The following is a 22978-nucleotide window of genomic DNA, read 5'->3' as shown; positions in this document are numbered from 1 at the left end:
TATTGCAGTTGTCTCCTAACTGGTCTCCAGGCTTTCACTCTTACCCCCCACTCTCTATTTTCTATTCTCTACTCAACACCCAGAGCGATCCTGGTAAGATGCAATTCAGATCATGTCACTCCTATGCTCCTACCAATCGCTAACCAATTACTTCTAGTAAAAGCCAAGGTCCTTATACTGATCTACAAGGCCCTGCATTAGATCAGCAAACTATGACCCTCCAGCCAAATCCAGCTGCCTGCTGCCTGCTTTCGTAAATAAAGTTTGGAAACATGGCCACGCCCATTTGTTTACTTAGTGTCTATGGCTGCTTTCTTGTAGAGTTGAGCTGTTGCAGCAAAGACCACGTGGGCTGCAAAGACTAAAATCAAACGGTCCTTTACAGCAAAGGCTTGCCAACCCCTGCCATATATGATCGCCTCATCCATACTCCCCACGGTCACCTCTCAGACCCCTGTCCTCCCACCCTGCTCACTTTGCTCCATCCATGCACTCAGGTCTATGCTAGTCCCCTAACTTAGGACATATCTTTCCACCTCAGCCTTGAAAGGCTGGTCCACATCTGTGGGGATATTCTTCCCCTCAGTATCCTCATGACTTGCTCCCTAACTGCCTGCAGGTCTTGATTCAATGAGTCTTCTCACCAAAGACTTTCCCGGTCACCCCATTTAAATTGCAACCCTCCCTCTCCCAACAGCCTCTATCCTCCTTTCATGGTTTACTTTCCTCCTTAGAGCTGTGCACTAACGTAATACATATTTCACTGCTTGTCTTGTTTTTACCCTTGACCCCAAAAGTAAGCTCCTTGAAGACAAGTATTTTTGTCTTTTTTGCTCTGCTCTATCTCCAGGGCTTAGAATAGTGCCTGGCACATAGTAGGCGCTCATTAAGTGTTAGTCAAATGGATAAATATAACATCAAAAGCTCATAATTCTGCTGCCCAACAGAAGACCCAAACAATAGTGGCTTATTCAGTGATATCATATGATATTTGTCTTGCTCTGTCTGACTTACTTCACTCAGTATGACAATCTCTAGGTCCATTCATGTTGCTGCAAATGGCATTATTTCATTCTTTTTTATGGCTGAGTAATATTCCAATATATGTCTTTAATATAGTGGCTTATTCAGGTCGTAGGGTGGCTTCGCAATGCCATCAGGACCCCTGGCTCCTCCTCCACCTCCCCTCCCTGCCATCTTTGGTGGGTGGCTTTCTTTTCCCTATGGTGTCCTCTTAAACACAGGATGTTCACTCCACTCTGGCCTCCCCTTCATGTTCCAGACTGGTTAAAGTAGGAGGTGACAGGGAGGAGGAGGTGACACTTACATCAGGAAAGAAATCTTTCCCAGAAATGCCTAGCACACTCCTGCTGACATCTCTTAGGCCAGAACCAAGTCCCACAGCCACCCTCAGCTGCAGGAGAGGTTAGGAAATGTGGTCTTACAGCAGGACACATGACTATCCTAAAGAACATATCAAGTTTCTAAGAGTAAGGAGAAAAGAGAAATGGATATTGGAGAGGTGACTTATAGCATTTGCTCATCTGCCTTTTGATCTTTTTTTCTCAGCTGGGAGAAGTATAGAGGGTGGGGCTTGGGAGAACTTCCAGGACTTTGGAAGTTCTGATTGCTGATTTTTATAAGAGTTCAGCCCAAACTTTCCCTGTAGTATAGTCTCCTAGCTTGCTGAACGTCCCTTGTCATCCTACTTCTTGTGAGCTTTATGTCATGCTCACCACTAAGCATGTCCTCAGCAGTGTGTGTCACATGAGGTAGATGCTCAGGAACTATTTCTACATGAGTTAATAAATGAAGTGAAATGAATTCTGAGGAGTGTATACACACACATAGGTACATATATGTGGGTGTCTAAATGCCTACATTTCATTTATTGCATGTTTCCTATATGCCGTCACATATATTCAATTCTGCCAACATCCTGGGAAACCAATAATAGCATCTCCATTTTTGTGGTGAGGTGTCTCTGTTCCAAGGCTCAGTAACCATCAGGAACGTGTACAGCAGCACACAGCTGATAAGTGTTAGAGGCAAGACTCAAACCCTAAGTCACTGAGTCTAAAGCTTATGTGCCCCTGATCACATTCATTCAGTGAAGCATTCCACAAATATATACTCACTGCTTCCTGCGTGCCAGGTACTGTTGTAATAATCATATTTCCTGTGTCAAGAAAATATTGCTCAAATCAGAAGACAAATTTTGGCAAGTGAAGTGCAGTACAAAGACATTAAAATATACATGCCCTATCTCTTTTTTATCTGTGTGTTTCTTCTGAACATTTCTAGGTAAAGAACCCACCCATGTGCCTTCAGGGTCACATGACTTCTTTTAAATTTCTTAACTAGTTTCATTTAATTCTCAACTTGTATGCATATTATTTGTTTAAAGAGATTGTAGGTTACTTGAGATGAGGTGTGTCTTATTCAATACTGAGTTCCAATTTTAAGCTTCCCTGAAGTTAGGACAATGATGGACACTCTGGGCTCAATAGACTCCTATTGCATGAAACAGAACTAACTAGTATTAGGCAGGGTTTGGGGCTGCAAGCAATGGAAACCTGCCCTGAGTGATTTATGCAGGAAAGGGATTTATTGGAAGGATATAGCTTGCAGGAAGGAAGTGAGTTTAGGTAGAAAAAATACAGCCAAAATCATGGCTGGTTAAGCTACTACCACTGGCAGCACCACTGCTGGACACTCAATCTACCATTTGCTGGACACTGAATGCTGAAGTTCACTGCTGGACTACTGTATCAGTGAGATTATGCTGCAGTGACAAACAGCCCCAACATCTCAATGGCTTAGATGACAAAGGTTCATTTCTCACTCCCATTATATGTCTACAGTCATGGGCCCAGACCAGTGGACGCCTCACGCTTCCATGATCCCAGAAACTGGAAAAGGGAAAGGCATGAAGCCAATTGCAGCTAGCCAACTTAACAGCTCTTAAAGCTTCTTTCTGATGTAGCATATGCTACTTTCCCTCACATCTAACTGACCAAAGCAAGACAGGCCTAATCTTTTACAGGATGAGAAAATTCAATTCTACTAAGCACCCAGAATGAGAATTTTTATATTTGTCATCAGCTTTGATGACTCTGACAGTTCCAATACCACTTCTACCATGAACGCTTGCTCACTAGCTTTGCATTTTATGTGACTCATTTAAGAATTCAAAATCCTGGTGGGAGCATCCAAGGTAAGGTCATGTTCAGTGCTCCATCAAGAAGGCACATGAGGGAGGGCACATGCTAGTCAGTCAGAAGGCTACAACATGACAGAATCCTTCCCCATCTTTTTCGGTTGGAATTTGTACTGCTGATCAATTAAGCCTGCTTCTTCTAGGATGATGCATTCTCAAAGGGACTCCTCAAATATGAGCTAAACTCTGAGCTCTTCAAGGAGGCAGTGCTACACACTCAAAACATATATATATATTTAAAAAGAATAAATTTAAAAATGAATTGTCTTATATATTCTTATGCCTTAGGACCTAGCACTCAATACATATTAGTTTTGCATGTTTCCTGAAGTGTTTTTCTAAGTTAAAAGCTATTACTTGAAAAAAGTTAGGAGGTCAAATAAGTATGGAAAATGCTGGGTTCTTTCAGTCATTCTTTGTGGTAGGCAGCCTCTAAGCTGGTCAGTGACCCCCATCTCCCAGTAATCACACCCTGTGTAAGCCTCTGCCCTGGGGTGTAGGTTGGATTTATTGACTCACATCTAACAAACAGAATATGACTGAAGTGATGGATGTCAATTCTGATGTTAGGTTATAAAAAGACTGTGGCTTCCGTCCTGGGTATCTTGATCTTTTGCTCAGAGAGAAGCCAGCTGTCCTGTTGTGAGCTGCCCGTGTGCAAAGAACTGAAGCCTCCAGCCAGTAGCCAGTTAGGACCTGCAGGCTTTCAACAGCTGTAACTAATCTTGAAAGTGGGTCCTCCCCAAATGAGGCTTGAGATGACTGCAGCCCAGCCAACACATTGATCGCAGCCTGGGAGACCCTGAGCTAAGGACCCATCTAAACTGTGCCTGGGTTCCTGATGCACAACTGTGAGCTAATAACTGTTTGTTGTTTTAAACCACTAAGTTTTGGGGGTAATTCTTTATCAGCAACAGATAAAGAATTCAATAAATATCTAACAACAGTATGTGAAGCTCTTGTGACACATTAATGAGCACAACAGACCTGACTTATGCCCTTATGGAGTTTAAATTAATTTAAATGTGTTTCTATGCTGCGGGAATAGACAGAGCCTTTAATATGCAAGTGTACACCATCAATCTCTAAGAGGGGGAGGATGGGTCTCTTACTTTTAAACTCTTTTTTTTTTTGCTCTGCATTTCATAGGGCTAATGTTTTATGGAATACACACTGGAAAATTCTCTTATTAGCTAAATGAGTAAATGAATTAAAGTTGTAATTTTAAAGGTTTAAGCTCTCCTGCAGAAATTTCAGAGTATGCCACCCTTTGTTCATTATAGACTTAATAGCTATTCTTCGTTTCCTGGACCCCATGCACGCTTTCACTAATTTACTTAAGCAAACATTGACTGATTATCTACTGCAGGCACCGGATAGTTACTTGGGCGATGGGGCTGCTGTATTTCTCCTGAAGTGTATTTGGAAATTCACTAATTGTTTCATTTTGTGAGTAATGGTTTCAGCCACAATATTTGGACAAAGAGCCAAGGAGAGAAAGAATGGGATTGGTTAATGTTAAAATCAAAGCTTTGCTGAAAACTGTAATGTGTATTGAAGCAAAGCATTGTGCTCACGGAGAGAAGACATAATTGGTATTGAAACAGTGCCTGAAACACTTCATCGGACTGTATTTAAAATGTTTAAAGAACTCTTGGAACAAATAAAGCCCTGAAAAGGTCTTTCAAATTGAAATGAATTCTTGGCATGCTTTCCCCTCAACTACCACCGCTCTCCACACAATAGCCTGCTTCAGAGAAGCCTGTGGAAGCAGGGCTTTTGTCTTAATTGTCAAACATGTGTCAAGTGTTTCATATTTTAGGTGAAAAGCAGGAGGGAAAAAAGGTACCTCATTTATGAAACAGATTGAAATGGCAATCCTATTTTGTCTTTGGTGCACTCCTCCTTGGGATTGCACGTGACATTTCCAGATTTAACGAAGTAGGAGATGTCCCGGGACCAACCCCTCAGCAAACTGTGTCCCATTTCTATCCCTGGTAGGCATGAGGCAATGCTGGTGTTGGCAAAGACACAGAGAAATGGAATGGGTTGAAGATTTAAAAGTAAAATATGAAGATATAAGGTAGGATAATATTTATCCTCTTGAGAGGAAGGCAGACTTTTCTAACTTACCAACATTAAATAAAAGAATTGACAGTTTTAACTGTGAGAACATTAAAATCTTATGCTAAACAAACAAATAAATAAATACAAAGGTCAAATGGCAAGCCATGGAGCATTACCTGCAGTGTATACGACAGAGAAAGAGTTAGTATTTTTATTCTGTAAGTGGTTCTTAAAAGTCATTAGGAAAAAGACAAACATCTTAGGATGCCCCCTCCCCACTCCAAAAAAGAAATGACATAAACAGGGAATTCTTATGGGCAAAGATATAAAAGACAAGTGAAAAAATTCAACTTCTGGGGTGATTAAGTAAATGTTAGACTCTATATTGAAAGATAAGAGCATAAAGCAAATAGTGGCACAGTCTTTGGATTCAGGCTGCCTGGGTTGCTGCCTCAGATTCCTCATTGATATCATACAATTGTAATAGTGCCTAGCACACAAGGAGTGGTATATAAATGCTAGTTATTATTTCTCTTATTAAATTGATAAATACAAAAATGATAATAGCCAGTGGTATCAAAGGAGTGAGACAGGCACCCTTGTACACTGCTGGGGGGTATAAATTGGTACAATCTTCTTGGAGGGCAATTTAGCACTGTGCATTAAGCCCTTAGAATGCTACATTGCCTTGTGCCAAACTCCATGGTAGGAATTTTCCCCAAGGAAATGAGAGGTCAAATATATAAAGAAAAAGCCGTCAAGACTTTTCTTCAGATCTGGGCATGATTGTGCAATGCTGGAAAGAACTTAAATGTCTAACAATAGATTCATTGAACAAATTACTGGACATCCATTAGGTAGAATTCTATGTAGTCATCAAATGACATAAAGACCCACTAAAAGGGCATTTGGGGAACAATTGAAATATGACTTAGATAATGTTATTGTATCAGTGCCATTTCTTGAGTGTCATAATGGTCCTGCAGCTCTTTGTAGGAAAATGTAGGATACATGCTGAAGTGCCATGATGTTTACAGCTTACTTTCAAATGGTTCAAGAAAAAAAGAACATAACACACCACACATCATATATATATATCCATAAATATCTCACAGAGAGAGAAAGCAATGGTGAATCTGGGTGAAGGGTAGATAGGATGTTTATTTTATCTATCAACCTTTCTGTCTGTTTGAAATTTTTCAAAATAAAAAGTTGGAAAAATGTAAGAAAACATTTAAGGACAGGAAGAAAGGATATATTTTAAGGAAAAAAGTAGTTTACAAATCAGTATATACAATATGATCTCAATTTTTTTGTTGAAAGGTTAGGATTAGCTGGTATTTATTGGAGCCTTCCCACATGCCAGACACTGTGTTAAGTGTGCATTGTCTCACGTAGCTAAAACCCTATGAAGTTCTGAGACATTATGATTTTCCCTACATAAAAGATTAACAGTTAGAAATTCAGAGATTAAAATCTTACTAAAGGGGATTCCCTAGCAGTCCAGTGGTTAGGACTTGGTGCTTTCACTGCTGTGGCCCGGGTTCAATCCCTGGTCGGGGAACTAAGATCCTGCACGCTGTGCTGCATGGCCAAAAAAAATAAAAATAAAAAATAAAAACTTACTAAAAAATCACATGGCCAGCCACTTGTACTCAAACATGGGTCTTTATGACCTCAAATCCACACTCTTTTTTTTTTTATTGAATGAAAGATTCTTTAAGTTCTATAGCGCTTTACAATTTTCAAAAGTTTCACACACATGATTTCATATAATCCCATAACAACCCTTCTGTTCCCCTTACCCCTATCTTGCCCCTCCCCCCTTCCCTTTCCCCACTGGTAACCACTAGTTTGTTTTCTATATCTGTGAGTCTGCTTCTTTTTTGTTTTAGTCACTAGTTTGTTGTATTGTTTAGATTCCACATATAAGTGATATCGTGCAGTATTTGTCTTTCTGTGTCTGGCTTATTTTGCTCAAGCCCACACTCTTAACTACCATGCTATTGCACAAAGAGCAGGAGGCTGCCGTAGCTGCTGACCATGATATTGATTATGGCTAATAATTATTGATAAGGGCTGTAATGGAGGTACATAGTCAATGTTTTAAAGAAGCAAAAGCAAAGGGAGAGGCTAGTTCTATAGGGCAGGAGGACAGGAGGAGTGTAGTACTTACTACAGTGGTACCATTTGAGATAGGCTTTGAAGGATCCATAGGAGTACAATAGGGGGAACAGCATGAGTAAAGACACTGTATTGAAGAAAACCATAATTAGTTTGTAGGGAGTGTAGGGGCAGTTAACCAGGGAAGATGGCAACTAATAAGATTGGACAGGGACCAGCACTCCTCCTTTCTGATGGTGAGGGGAACTGCTTATGAAAAATGACCCAGGCAGCAGAGTAGTCTGGATGGGAAAATGAGACTGTCACTGGGGAGACCAAATGAGGGGCTTTTGGGAACCGTCCCAAAAGGAGGTGATGAACAATTCTACCAGAGTAAGAACAGTGGGAATGAAGAGGGGACAGCATCGAAGCTTCCTCCTCTGAAAGTTTGCAATATTACACGGGGACATGCCATAATAGATACATGTCTTGAAATATCATCTTATCTTCCTGAGTTGGTCCTTTGCTTGTTTGCGCTCGTATCCATCTAGTCTGTATCACAGGAACTACCTTTCCCGGACTCCCTCACCCTCCAACTTCTTGGTGGGTTTGGCCAGCGGGAGGCCCTGGCAGAAGATGTGGGGCAGGAGGAGGGGTGAGCCCAGGGCTTTTCTGTTCCTCTCTGTCTGCTACAGGTCGTGTTCCTGGCAGCAGCTGTGTCTCATCCATGAGCCCAGATCCTGCTGGGCAGCCCCTCCCAACATGGACCTACCTCTCCTGCTTGGTCTCCACTGTAGCTCTAGATCCTAACAGACGGCTTGGCTTCTGGGCTCTGGTAACACCATCTTCTCTCCGTCCCTCCAGCCCTGGGCATGGCAGAGGCCTCTTGCTGATGCTACTTGCCCCTTGTCTCCTTCCTGCCCCATTTAGCTCCTCAGCTCTCCCATCCTCTCTGGAACTGATTCCTTGCATTAGATTCCTTCAGATTGAAACACCTAGAGTATTTCTGTTTCCTGGCTAGACTCCCCACCCAGAGCAGAATTTCCTAATGGACAGGCACTGTATCTCTCCATTTTTATAATTCCACAAGGAGGAAGATAGAATTACTCAAGAAATATTTGACTCATACCTGGCTTTGGACCCCAACAGTAATCCTCATTGGCTCACTTGCGTGGGATCTGAAAAGAGAAGACACGAAAGAAATGAGTTCTAATTCCTTCTTCCAGGTGCTTAGCTTGGATTATGGTGTAGTTTCCACCCATTCATTGATTCTTCCAATCAACAAACATGTATTGAGTGCCTAGCAAGTACTAGGCACTTTCCTAGGTGCTGGGGATATAGCAGTGATCCTTTCCTTGGGGAGTTTACATTTTAGTAGAGGACTTTAATGCACCAATAAGCCACTGGGGAGAAGGGGCTGGCTCATTTTTTCTAGAGTCACTGCCTGGAGATCCCCCATCAGATAATCTGGTTAGGAGATGGAGACTTTCAGGTAGAAAATAAAAATAAGAGTAATATCATTTGGGGGGCAGATTCTGTGCTAAGACACCTATCCATCCAATCCAATAAGCATTTCTTGAGTACCCACTATGTAATAGGTGATGTGGTTTACAGAAGTGAGCAAGACAAACAGGTCCACACCCTCTTGGATCATATAGTCTAGTTGCGATGAAAGACATTAAGCAAATAGTAAGATGAATATATAATTAAAATTAGGGCACACGCTCTGAAGGAGAAGTAAATGTGCTATGAGAGCTGATAATAGGGGAACTTGACCTAGCCTAGGGGTACTGGTGGTCAGCTAAGGCCTCCCCAGGGAAGTCAAGTTTTGGCTAAGCCTTGAGAGCCCAGTGGGTTGGGTGGTGGAAAGTGTTCTGGAGCAGTTTTCATTTGCCATCTCATTTAACACTGACATCAGAGGGTCCAGAAACTCGAGAAGCAATTTCCTATTTTCTTACTGCTTTCTAAGTGCTTGTCACCAACATTCTCAGACTTTAACAGACCAGCTTGCTTGCAAATAATGAACTTGGAAAGATCAGCATCTCCTCCAGAGTCTGTCAATTAAACTGTCCTCCTATGGAATAACACTCCTAGTAGAGCAGAAGCTGCATTTCTGGTAGCCATTATGATTGTTCACAAATATTCCAGTTTCCTTTCTGGGTACATGTGAGATAATGCTTTCAAGTTCCTTTGCAATTAGATGCAGTCATATGAATGGTATTAGTCAATGAAACATGAGCGGAAGTGATGTGTGTGTAACTTCCAGGTGAAAACTTTGAAAGTCAAGAGTGTTACTCTTATGTCCTCACCCCTTTTCCTGCCTCATCAATTTTGGAAGCATGTGTTGAGATGGTGCTTCCAGCAGCCTGAGTCCCTAAGTGAACACTATAAGTAGTGTAGCCAACCCTATCGACCCACATTGCACATTGGAGCCTGAGCAAGAAAGAAACCTTTGCTGTTTTAGCCTGCTGAGATTTGGGGACTGTTTGTTATTGAAGCATAATCTAGCATATCCTGACTGATACAGGATTGTTTGTATATTTTCTTTGCCTCTTCTCAGTGATGAGTGACCAGTTGCTCTCAAACAGACAAGCCAAGCACATTACGTACCTTATGTTAATGAACTCTCCTAACTCTAACAGTTTGAGGTAAGCATTATATTTCCCAGTTTTGCAGCTGGAAGTCAAGAGCCATCACAGATAGGGCTGCCACTGGGCTTTGCACACAGGACCCTACAGTGTCACCTGGCTCCTAAGGAAGAAGGGCGAGAGGTTTATGGAGCTGAGAAAAGGGAAAACCTTTGGCTTGGGTAAGGTCATTTACAGCTTTACCTAAAATCTCTGGGCTCTGATGGGCGTAAGGTGTATTGGTTCTGAATGATTGTGGCCCTGCCTTCCTTCTCATAGTTAATCTTGTAGGTCTACTGATTTTTGGATTTCAGGGAGGCAGGGCATATTGGCCAACTGTGGTCTGAAATTGGCTCAGGATTAAGTCCAAACTCCGTAAAATACCCTCTGGGCCTTTACGCTGGCCTGTGCCTTCCTTCTCCGTCTCATTTTACAAATCCCTTTTTCTACCTCTGAGCTCAGCAACACTGACCTTCTGCCAGTTCCTCCAAACGACTGAGTTCTCTTTTGCCCTGGGACCCTTGTATGTGCCATTTCTGCTTTTTGGGAATATTTCCCATACTGGGTAAGTTCCTACTCATCCTTAAAGTCTGACCATCTGTGTCACTTCTTCCAGAAAGCCATCTCTGACTCACCTACTGTGGGTTAGGATCTCCTCCTCAGAACTCCCTTGGCACACAAAATGTCCCCTATCACAGCCCCGTGGTACTGATTCAGGAAGTGGAATGGAGTTGGAATGTCTGGGTTAAAATTCTATGTCCACATTTTGTAGCTCTTTGACTTTGGGTAAGTTTGGGTAAGTTGCTCAGCTTCTTTGCACCTCAACTTTCTCATCTATAAAGTGGGGATTCTGTGGGGAAGGTACATGAACGGTGCGTAGAACAGTTGTCTGGCACAAAGTACATTCTCAATAAGGGTTAGAGTTTATAATGATTATCATATTAATTGACAATTAGGACAATTACAGGTGGAATCTTGGGGGTCAGTGAACCCCAGATATTGTATACCAGTTGAATACAAATAATGTTTATGCACACGCATGCAGCTCTACCCGTTTATCAAAGGATGCATGACCCTAAGACATGAAGACTCACTGCCATGAGGGCCATGCTTGCGCTGGGATCTGCTCTCAGAGCTGCCTTATATTAAGAGGTGCAACTATACCCCTTTCTTAAAAGTTACCTCTTTATATCTCCTTGAGTTGTGTGACCTATCTGCTCTGCAAATGAGCAAGCCATTATGTTGACTCTGCAATTCTTTCTTTCGGGAAAAAGTTCAGAAGAAGTAGGCACATACGTCCCTTTCTGATGCGGAGCAGATTGAAATTGGGTTGGATTCATCAGTAGTCTTCTACCTAGTGATAGAGTCTTCCACTCACAAAGACACTCACATGGAAAAGGGCTCATTGCAGAACTTTACACACACTGACTATACATCCAGGAAACAGCTGGTATTTGCCAGGGGCTTGCTCAGAAATGGTGCAGTGAAACATACACAATCTGTTAATTTGTGTGTGTAATTCTTGAACTTCCTCTTCCTGAAACTCATTGCACTTGCAGCTCTTATTAACATCAGTCTTTCAACTAAAAGCTCAACAAGGGCAGGACCCAGAAGGAAAGCTGAGTCCCCATTGCCCCCAACAACCAGCACTGTGCCTGACCCATAATAGAAGTAACCAACCCTAGTTGAGCATTTACAGTGCTGGCCAGACACTGTTCTAATGATCTCATTTAGTCCTCACAGCCAACCGGTCAAGGTGTTGTTATTATCCCCAGTTAAAGATGAAGAACGGAGGCATGGAGAGGCACAGAGAGGCTAAGAAACTTGCTCAGGATTACATAGCTAGAAAGTAGTGAAGCCAGGCTTCAAACCCAAGCAGCCTTGTTTGCTCCTGCACAGTAGATGCATAGAAAGCACGTGATGAAGCTGTCAACACGTGTGACCCTAGCTGAATGAGGCTGGTTCACATTATGGTTGTTGGGTTGGTTGCTATGCTTGCTGCTTGGTTTCTAGAATGCTGAAGGACGAAAGATTATATTAATACTTTGATTGACAGGTAGGCTTCCGAATAATGGGCAGAAAATTATTTAATTTTCTTTGGAAAATAGCTTTCTGGCTCTGGTAAAAATGATCCCTATTTATTGTAAAAAGTTCAGAAGTATGAAGAAGAAAGTTAAAAAAAGATCATAAGAAAACAAAAAAAAAAAAAAAAAGGAAGAAAACATGAGGGATACAACTAGAATCAATAAAACTCCTTTAAAAAAAAATCACCAGAAATCCAAAAAACTAGTTATAGCTATTATTTCCACCCTTTCAGGCAAGTTTACATATTTATATATATATTTAGCTCTACATAAAGTATTTTACATAAATGAGATCATATTATATGTGCAATTCCAAAACCTATTTTCAAAAACTTCTTCACTCGCCAATATGCTGTGGAAATAAAGATCACCATCATTATTCTTTGCAACTGCTAAATATTTCCTTGTATGAATTAATATAATTCATTTCATCAGGCCTTATTGAAAGACATTTAGGTTGTTTCCCAAAGTCCTGTGTTAAAGCAGCATTACAAAGAACATTCTGTATACTTTTGAAAAATTTACAAGGATCACCTTGGATAATATCAGAAGATATGACTTCCGGGAAGTCACAAGGAGTGCACACTGACATTTTGATGCATATTGACAAACTGCCCTCCCAAAAGATTGCCCCAATTTATGTCCCATCTTGACACACATTCATCACGACTGACTTTATAAATCTTTGCTAATCTGATAGGCAAAATAACCCCAGTAATTTATTTGTTTTCAAAAAATCTTTAGTATATGTTTATTGTTGATCTGCATTTCTCCAAGGATAACATAGATAAAACTTCTAGTTTTGAAGAAGAGAGTTATTTATGTACAAAGAGGTTCATCCCAGCATTACTTATACCAGTTAACAACCAAATAGGGAATCAAGCCACCAGTTAAGGTATAAACATATGTTGGAATATTTCATAGTCACAAAAAAGAATGTTTTGGATGAATATTTACTAGCATGGGGAAATGATTATAGTATCAAGTTTGAGAAAACTTCTTAAGGAAAAAGTCAAAATGCAAAATGATTTACAGAATAATTCCAACTCTGTTAAAATATATGTGTTAAAAGAAAAAGATGGGAAAAAAATAGAAAGACTTGAAGGAGACACAAGTCATTAATGTTGATCTCTGTAAGATGGAATTTGGGATGATTTGAATTTTCTTCAGACTTTTTTGCAGATGCCAAATTTTCTCATAGTATGGGGCTAATGTTGAACACGTGGTTGGTGTGTTTATTATTCTCAGTGCTTGGGCTCACTCGCCCTCAGTCACTTAGCATTATCATTAATGATCTATTTCAGTAAACTAAACAGACATACGCTTTGGTTTATCCATAAGACTAACTAAGAGACATGCTCGTTAGCACTGGAACTGTGTTGGGGGCAAGGCCCGGCTTTCAAGGAGTGTGACTTCTGAAAGGGGAGAGGAGCCATCTGCACTTCTGTAGCATAACAGGCAACAGCATGTCTACTAAGATATGGCAAAGCCTCCTAGACAAGGTGGCATTTCAGCCCAGCCCTGAAGGATCGTTTGGATTTTATATGTAACATTTGTCATTTTTTTCTGACTCTATAAGAAATGTGTTTATTACAGAGAATAGGAAAATGTATAAGATAATAACAGACATGTATAGGGTTATTATCATGTGTGGAACACTGTGCTAAATCCTATATACGGAAAAATCTCATTTAACTCCCCAGCCACCCAAAAAGATGGGTGTGATTATTTGTGCATTTCAAAGGCAAAGGAAGAGAGTATAAAAGAGATTGAATGAGTGAACTTGGGATACATGATTGGAAAACTGGCAGAGGCAGTAATGGAACCCAAGTTGACCTGGTGCCATCAAAAAAATAAATCAATCAATGTTAAGCCCATTGCTTTCAGTCTCTTTTCTTCCCTGTGCATGAGCTTTTCTTGGGTTCTCTTGCTGCTTACACTCTGAGAGGTCATCACTCAAGCATCATCGGCACATAGGTGGGAACTGAAGGCATACAAGTGGACGAGATCACCAGGGAAACACACAGAGAAGAGAAAAGGCTCTGGGAACAAATCCCAAACAACAGAGATGGAGACACCCTCCCAGGTCTGGGCTGGGCGGACAGGAGACAACATCAGGGAACACTTCACTGTGGTGGTAATCTTGGAGCTGAATCTTAGAGGATGAGGTTTGCCAGGTTCAGAAGAGGAAGACAAAGTCTTTGAGCAAAGTGAGCAAAGGAAAGAGCATCTGCAAAGACTTATCGGATGCAAGGGACAACATGTTAACTTGGAAAACCAGCAAGTGATTTCAGTATGGCTAGAACATAGGCGTGTGTGTGTGTGTTCATGTGTGTACAGGTATCTGTGTGGGTGTGGGAGTGCATCTGTGTGTTTATGTGACTGTGAATATGTGTTCAGGAGGCTAGGTTGATGACGGAGAGCCTAGAGGGGGAAGCAGGGTTCAGATCATTAAAGACTGTGTATCCTTGTATTCGATGGTATATGAAAAATACATATAGAAAAAGATTTATTATGAGGAATTGGTTCATGTAATTATGGAGAATGAGAAGTCTCACGATCTGATGTCTGCAGGCTGGAGGCCCAGGAAAGCTGCTGGTATAATTCAGTCCAAGTCCAAAGACCTGAGAACCAGGGGAGCAGGTGATGTAAATTCCAGTCTGAGGGCTGGAGAAGATGAGATGTCCCAGCTCAGTCAGTGATGGGGGGTGGGGTGTGATGAATTCTTCCTTCCTCCACCTTTTGTTTTATTCAATCCCTCAGCAGATTGGATGATGCTCAACCCCACTGGGGAGGGCAATTTACTGAGTCCATTGATTCAAATGCTAATCCCACCTGGAAACACCCTCGCAGACATACCCAGAAACTATGTTTAATCTGGGCACCTGTGGCCCATTCAAGTTGACACATAAAATTAACCATCACAATCCCTTTTAAAAGGTTTGGAATGTTATGGAAAAAGTCTGGGAACAAAGTGTGGAGATCCCTGAAGGCCACTAATCAGTATAAACTTTATTTATGTGGAAGGCAAATGGGAACCTTTGAATTTTTTTCAAGAGAGGAATGACAAGATGAGAATTGGGCTTTTGGAAGATTCTTAGACTGGATGGTTTGGAGAAGGAAGAGGCAGGAGAGGAGACCAGTTGGTAGAATATTATAATAGTCAATAGAGAGAGGTGATGAGCATATGCATTAGGACGATAGCTACAGGGTGACAGTATACTGGGGTGAAGGGATGGGTGATGGTGGATTTGGGCTGACAGATGAGAAACATCAGACAATCTACTGGGTTATCTGGCAAAATCCATCGCTGAACATCAAACCAACAGTTCAAAAGCATGTCCTTCCTTCCTTCACCCATTTACAACAGATATTTACTGACTGACTACTCTGTGTCAGGCCTATGCATGGGGAACCCCTAATTCAGTGTGGAATCTAACAAGTAACCAGACTGTAGTAACCTAGTGTTACAAGGGGCCAGAAATCAACAGCCTCAGAAGTGGGGGAGGCAGCTGAAACACCCAAGACAGTATTGAGTGTTAACAAGATACCAGGCCCCAAATGGAGTCACTTATGCTAAGCTCCACTTCACCAAACTGAGACACTTAATTACAGTTTTGGCTCTCCCAGAAATGGAATCTTAAACTAGTCAATCAGGAATCACCTGATCAGCAGTAGTTAGGTAATCTGCCTTATAGACCCCTGCCATCTTCTAGAGGAAAGTAACCTTGCAATAAGCAACCTGCTTTTTCACCTAGTATAAATTCCTTGTTCCTTCTCCATTGTGTCTATGAAAGTCTTTCATTTTGTACAGCTCCTCCAAGCTCCTTTCTATCTGCTAGATTGGATACTGCCAGATTCGTGAATTGTTGAATAAAGCCAATAAGAGCTTTAAAATGTACTCAGTTGAATTTGTTTTTTAACATGAAGGATATGGGCTACCTTCCTGTAGGATGGCACTTCTAAGCTGGAAACTCAGAGGAGAGTCCCCTACAGGCAGAGACAGTGGGAGCTGGTGATCCCCAGGTGAATAAGATATGGTTTCTGCCCTGGTGGATGGGGACAAATAAACAAGACAATGCCACTGGACGTAAATGCAACTAAGTCATGCATATATACCATTCTTTATTCAAAAAAGAAAACTCTCCTCTGTGCAAATTTACCCTTTTTAAAGCTGAGCTCTCTGGACCATTACCCACCAGAACGTCAAAGTGGGACATAAACCTTGCCTCCAGTGTACCCCCAGGCATTTGAAGGATGGGCTCAGCGTCCTCCTTGCTACTGAAGGAATGTAGTTAATGAGTGCGGCTGGCAGACGGCTAACGTCCAGAGGCTCAGCCTTCCAGTGATGTCCACTTCCCTGATCCCTCTGCTTGCCTGGTTTCTTATTTCCCTCCGCTCTGGGGCAAACTGGGGCTGAAAGAGGACCGCATTAATTGGTTTGGGGACCCGAAGGTGGGGGAGGCTGGAGAGGGAGAAAACACATGCTTTGTGTACTAGAGAAAGAAAAAGGAAAGTGAAATCCGAAACGCAGGGGCAGAAAGCGACCCCAGGCAGACACTTTGTGAACCGCTGGGGGGAGCGCAACTCGGTGGGTGGGTGGGTGGGTCACATGCCCAGCCTACCATTCTCCTGTTCTGGTATCAAAGCCGAAGCCTCAAGGGCAGGGACAGCAGCAGAGGGGTGGGGTAGCATCTGCGTCTCTACACTCCCACAGGTCCCCCAATTCTCAGGCCCTGACTCCCCACTTCATGGAGCCTCGGTCACGGGCCGGGGGCGTGTATGAGGGGCGGGGCTGCGTGGAGCTGAGGAATAAAAAAAAGAGGTAATTAGCATCCTCCAACCCCATTGGCTCTCCGCCGGCCCTGCTTTACATACGCCCGCCCCCTCGGGCTGCCCGGGGCTTGCGGGGTTTTGTAGGGTTTGCAGCTGCTGCGGTCGCTGCTGCGCTTCAGTGCCGGGCGGGCGAGCGCCGAGCGAACCCCGGGCCGGGAACCGGGAGTCGGGGAGCCGAAAGCCGAGAGCCAGCTGCCGGCAGAGGTGCTGCCGCGGGCTTCTGGGTCGATTTCCGTCCTACGAACACCGAGGCCGGCGCCCAGTGGTTTCTGCGCCCAGCCCGGCCCGGCGGGGAGCGGGTCAGTTTTATTTTATTTTGGAAGAAAGGGACGAGTCCGGCGTGAGCTTCTCCCCCGGCCTCGCTCGCTCCTCAGCGTGTCCCAGCTCCGGCCCGGGCTCTGGAAGATGACTGTCTGCTCGGCCCTGCGTATTGCAGCGGCGACGGCTCGGGGAGGCATCCGAAAGTAGTAACAGTAGGTAGTAGCGGCTGGTGGAAAAGTGAGCCGAGGCGGCGCGGACTCGGTTCTTCCCGCGCCCCGGCGCCCGCTTTTCCTCGCTGCTGCTTCCCCTCGGCTCCCCGGCGGCCGCAGCATGAAGTGGCGCAGCGATGGCCAGGAGAGGTAAGAAGCCCGTGGTTCGGACGCTGGAGGATCTGACGCTGGACTCGGGTTATGGTGGCGCGGCGGACTCGGTGCGCTCCTCCAACTTGTCCCTGTGCTGTTCCGACTCGCACCCGGTGTCCCCGTATGGCGGGAGCTGCTGGCCGCCTCTAACTGACTCCATGCACAGCCGGCACAACAGCTTTGACACTGTCAACACTGCCCTGGTGGAAGACTCCGAGGGGCTGGACTGCGCCGGCCAGCATTGCTCGCGGCTGCTGCCGGACCTCGACGAGGTCCCCTGGACCCTCCAGGAGCTGGAGGCGCTGCTACTGCGCTCGCGGGATCCCCGGGCAGGCCCGGTGGCCCCCGGCGGCCTACCCAAAGACGCGCTGGCCAAGCTGTCGACGCTGGTGAGCCGGGCGCTGGTACGCATCGCCAAAGAGGCGCAGCGCCTGAGCCTGCGCTTCGCTAAGTGCACCAAGTACGAGATCCAGAGCGCCATGGAGATCGTGCTGTCCTGGGGCCTAGCGGCGCACTGCACGGCGGCCGCGCTGGCCGCGCTGTCCCTCTACAACATGAGCAGTGCCGGTGGCGACCGCCTGGGCCGCGGCAAATCGGCGCGCTGCGGCCTCACCTTCTCCGTGGGCCGCGTGTACCGCTGGATGGTGGACAGCCGCGTGGCGCTGCGCATCCACGAGCACGCAGCCATCTACCTGACGGCCTGCATGGAGAGCCTTTTCCGGGACATCTACGCGCGGGTCGTGGCCTCCGGGCTGCCCAGGAGCTGCAGCGGCCCGGGCCCGGGCTCCAGCTCCGGCCCGGGTCAGGGCTCGGGCCCCGGAGCAGCCCCCGTGGCGGATAAGGAGCGGGAGGCGCCGGGAGGGGGAGCGGCGAGCGGCGGCGCCTGCAGCGCAGCCAGCAGCGCCAGCGGGGGCAGCAGCTGTTGCGCCCCGCCGGCCGCCGCTGCCGCCGCCGCCGTCGCAGCCCCACCGGCAGCCGCCGCCAACCACCACCATCACCACCACCACGCGCTCCTCGAGGCGCCCAAGTTCACCGTGGAGACGCTGGAGCACACGGTCAACAACGACTCCGAGATCTGGGGGCTGCTGCAGCCCTACCAGCACCTCATCTGCGGGAAGAACGCCAGCGGTAAGTGGCTGCGCGGGTGCTGCCCCCTCCCACCCAACCCGGCCAACTCTCGTCGTAAGTTTGCCTCCCGGCCCCCTCCCTCGTCCTTCCGGCTGCCCGCTGCTGTCTTAAGCCTCCGAGGGAACCGCCGAGCTGGAGGCGGCTAGAAACAACACTGGACCCTCCTGCTTTCGGGATCCGCGTACTTTACGCCGCTGGTAGGGTCCCAAGTCCGAGAGGGCGCGGTTCTGCCCCGGATTCGGGGCGGGGCAGCGGCTGCCTAAGGCAGGCAGTGGGAAGAACCCAGCACCACATTGGAGGGACAGGTGTGCGATCATTTGCGCCTAGTACATCTTTCTGCCAGAGCCCTGTGTTTCGTTGTTATTGTTTTTTCATTTTAAAATTTTTATTTATTTAAATTTATTTTTTGACCTTGAAGATGCCAAATACCGGGGCGCAGGAGCTTGGCTCCCTGGAACTCGGGAGGAGGCGCATTCCGCCCTCCGCCGCCCGGTTAGCATACTTCCCCGCGCCCTCGGGGACGCCGTCGGTGCGCGCAGGAAGGCAGGGCCCCGCGGCCGTAAAGGCGGAATGTTTGAGAGCTCGCTCGGCCTAGAAACAGTCGGGGAGAGGTGTGTGTGGGGAGAGGGTGGAGCGGGAAGGCTTATAGGTCCAGAGTTTTTTCCGGGGCAGTTTTTGAGGGCCAGAGCCCACAGCTGGTGGCTGCTGCGCAATGGGCAGACCCCCCCAGATTCCGACCTCTTGCCGCTGTCGGTTGGCTGGGAGGTGCAGCCGTCACCACTTGGCTTAAGGAGCGCCACAAGGGACCCGGTCAGGATGGGAGTGGGGCGGGGTTCCGAAGGGACTGTCAGTTTAAGAGGTCGTTTCCAGCAGGTTCTGTCATTCCTTCCCGCATCTCCTGTTTTGAAGGCCGGAGCTGGGTGGGTTTGAACCTGCAGTTCTGGTGGCGGAGGGGTGGGGCCCGGGGCGCTTGCTTTGGAGAGCTGCAGCTGGCGGTCCTGCCTGTCTGCGAAAGCCGGAGCTAGACACTTCAAAGCTTCAATTTTCCACAGGAAATGGTAGAAGCGTAACTGGAGACTCCAAAAGCGAAATAAAACTTTGTTACATATTCGGCGGTTTGGCTGGAGGTTGCGTGGTTGGAGCTGAAATGCAGTCTTTCTGGGCAGATTTCATTCATGTTGCTGCCTGTCGTTTCCCCGGGGCTGAAGCAAAGATGCAGCGGGCGCGGCCCGGCCTCTTGGGGGTGCCAAGTGTGTGCATAGGAGTGTGCACGTATTTGGGAGAGACTGTGTGCGCGCGTCCGTGCGTGTGTATGTAAGTGTGCCTCTGAGTGTGCGCAGAAGCAAGCAGCTCCCGCAGAAGCCCTTCGGAAACAGAACCTCCAGTTGTCAATCCCCTCACCTGGCTTTGGTCATCGTTGGGGGAGGGGAACGAAGAAGCAAAGCGTGTGTGTGTGTGTGCGCGTGCGTGTGTGTGTGCGCGCGCGCGCTCGCTTGTGTGGTGGGGGCAGGATGGCGACTTCCGCGTTGATCGCCAAGACTCCTCCGGCCTCTTTGCCGGAGCCCTTCCCCCTCTGCTGCCAGTAGAGGGCTAAACCTCTAAAGGGAGGGTACCTGTGAGGCTCCCCGTGCCTGCCCACCTCCACCCGTGAACTCCTGATGAGATGGAAACACCTGGGAGAAGGCATTGGTCTTTGTGTGTGCTTCTTCCGGAGGAGGAGGAGGATTCACCTGCAAAACCCAGGAGCTTTGGACAGGACAGTTCTTTGTTTGAAGCCCTACCCCAATAAAAAGTGCAGAGAGGCGTAATTTTCTTCCCTCCGCATGCGCCCACCACTCCTGTTCTTACCTCCCCATTACAATCTACTGGCCCCCCAGACTGGTACCTGCTGGAATCTCCTCCCACTCCTGTGTGTCCTTTGGGAAGAAGGAGCATTTCCCTTTGGGCTCCAGTTTGGGATGCTGGGTGCCCTGCTCCACCTCTGCCTTGGCCATTCTCTTGAAGTTATGACTGTGGGTCATAACTCACTTTCCTTCTCTGGGTCTCAGTCTCCTCATCTATAAAATAAGGGCCTAGATCTGTAATACACCCCCAGGTCCTCTTGTAGCTCTGTCTGTTTTTGTTAGTAGCCTCTGCATTTTTTCAAATTGGTTTTACTTTTATGATCTTTAACATCTTTTAAAGACAGATTTTGTGTTTATCCTTTTTGGAATAAGTATAATTTGAGGAAGGAGAAGACCGCAGAGCTGGTTTGGGGCAGGGTGATTGTGTGGTGGTTAGGGTTTGCTGCCATCACAGCATTTCCCACACCACAGAGCTTTTAACTCCTAGGTTTCAGGGCCCCTTTGCCATCTCTTAGTATGAGATATACTGTAATTTCATTGTGATCTCTTCATCTCTTTTCCTTGGGCTTGTTAAAAATGGCAGGAAGCGGTAAGAAATGAACAGTTAATTTCTTAGGTATCTGAAACATACATTAAACATCAAACCTATTTCTTCAACTATTTGGCATGACATTCTTTCTGATATGCAAGCTTTATTAAGGAGCCCATGCCTTACATAATCTTTTTCCCCCTTTAACTCAGTAGCCTCACTTATTCATTCGTGAATTCCTTTGTTCGTCAATATTTATTGAGCAGTTATTAATCTAGGGGCTGCACAAGTACTGAGGTACAAGCTAATAACAGCTAACATGCATTCAACACTACTCTATATATTGACCCATTTACTCTTCAACATTCCCTTGAAAAAGTACTGCTGTTATCCCCTTGCTACAGAGGAGGAAACTGAGGCACAGGCAACTTAACTGTTTTGCTCTTTAGTGACAGATCAGTTCCCTGCCTTCAGGCCATCCTCCCTGCCCTTCATTACCTACACAGTTGAACCGAGGCCCTTGATAGCCTGACAGTCCTTCTGTTCTAACACACCATATGTTCCTATTAAACTGAACTGGGCAGTACTGGATTTCACGTTTTTATATCCTCTGTCAAGTCTGAGAGGGCCTGGTACACAGTTGGAGCTTATTAGATGCCTGTTGAGTTCAGCAATCTGTTGTGTAATATTGTACAATGATATCCTGAAAGAAACTATTGAATTCTGAGTTCCTTGAATCATCTTTTCAAGTCTTTTTACCTTGGTTGCCCATTCTTACTGCCATCTCTGCAACTGTCCGCCTTTCTAATTTGCTGCTGCTACGGCTCGAGGAATGAGGAAACGGATCACGTGGGACTCATGGGGTGATAGCAATGTCCCTTCTATCTATAGGGGTGTGGGTTCAGGGGTACTTGCATTTGTCAAAATGCATTGCATTGCAAATTTAAGATATGTGTGTTTCGCTGTATTGCAAATTACACTTCAGTAAAAAAAGGAAACAAAAAAGCCATAGGCATCCTTGGATGACATTTTGTTTTAAATACAGAAAGAATTTGAAGGGAAGACTGCAAGAGGCAGTGTGGTGTGATGAAAGGGAGAAGGGCTTTACACTTAGAAAGATCTAGCCTCAAATTTCGGCTCTGCCACTTTCTAGCAAGTAATTTAATTTTGCTGAATTTGTTTTTCTCATCTGCACAGTAAGGATTACAAAACAAAAAAAGACTTGAAAAAGGAAGAAAACCCAAACCTACCACATAGGGTGATTAAAAGGATTAAATCAGATCAGATATGTGAAAACAACTGTCACATAGTAGGCACTCGATAATAATGGCTGTTCCTTAAAAAACAGATTATTCAGGCTGGTGATAATAATAATAAGGGGATTTGGAATAGTCTCTTTCATTGCTGGGATCCCCAATCACTTTATAAACTTTAATTAACATGAACCCTCGCCTCACCAGCACTGGTTTGGTGGGTAAGTTGGTGCTCAGGTCTTTTGCTTTCCTGTTGTTCATAAACTAAATGCTTACTCAGCAGTTTTGCTGCCTGCCCCCCCGGCCCCGCCCATCACCCCGTCCACATCCCCGGAGCTTGTCGCGCTGTTCCATGGTACAGTGTTGCTGTGCTGGACAAAAACATCACAGAAGAAACCCAGCTTTTTACAAAGAACTGCAAAAGCTATCTCAGCAACCAGCCATGTCAGTGTCTGTGCTCACAGAGCATGCTTTTAATTAACTAGCTTAATGTAAATTAAAACTTGGAATTCGGGTCAGTGGAGGGTTATTTGGTTTTCTATTCAGATTTGCCAGTTCAGTGCTGGGGCATTTGTAAGTAGAATGTTTCCTGAAACACACCATAGAAATAACAACAAAATAAACAATGGCGGACCAACCTGGACATCTGGGGTCAGGGGCGGGG

The 22978-nt window shown here is 45.5% G+C and overlaps 1 protein-coding gene across 9 annotated transcripts in view; it reads left to right on the top strand.

The window, feature by feature from the left end:
* The first annotated feature begins 6373 nt into the window (after positions 1-6373).
* ABTB3 (ankyrin repeat and BTB domain containing 3) overlaps positions 6374-22978 on the top strand; it is a 313346-nt gene continuing 296741 nt past the window's right edge. For all 9 annotated transcript variants that reach the window (XR_014252553.1, XR_014252554.1, XR_014252555.1 and 6 more), the window contains exon 1: positions 6374-18688. Coding sequence is in view for 5 of the 9 variants with exons in the window: in XM_082420980.1 (XP_082277106.1) it covers positions 17545-18688 (1144 nt within the window). In the remaining 4 variants the exon portion in view is untranslated. The remainder of the gene's footprint in view (positions 18689-22978) is intronic.

This window comes from Balaenoptera physalus (assembly GCF_965194825.1).
Source record: "Balaenoptera physalus genome assembly, chromosome: 13".
Classification (NCBI taxonomy): Eukaryota; Metazoa; Chordata; class Mammalia; order Artiodactyla; family Balaenopteridae; genus Balaenoptera; species Balaenoptera physalus.
Note: the sequence above shows the minus strand (reverse complement) of the source record. Positions and strands in the feature narration are given on the sequence as shown.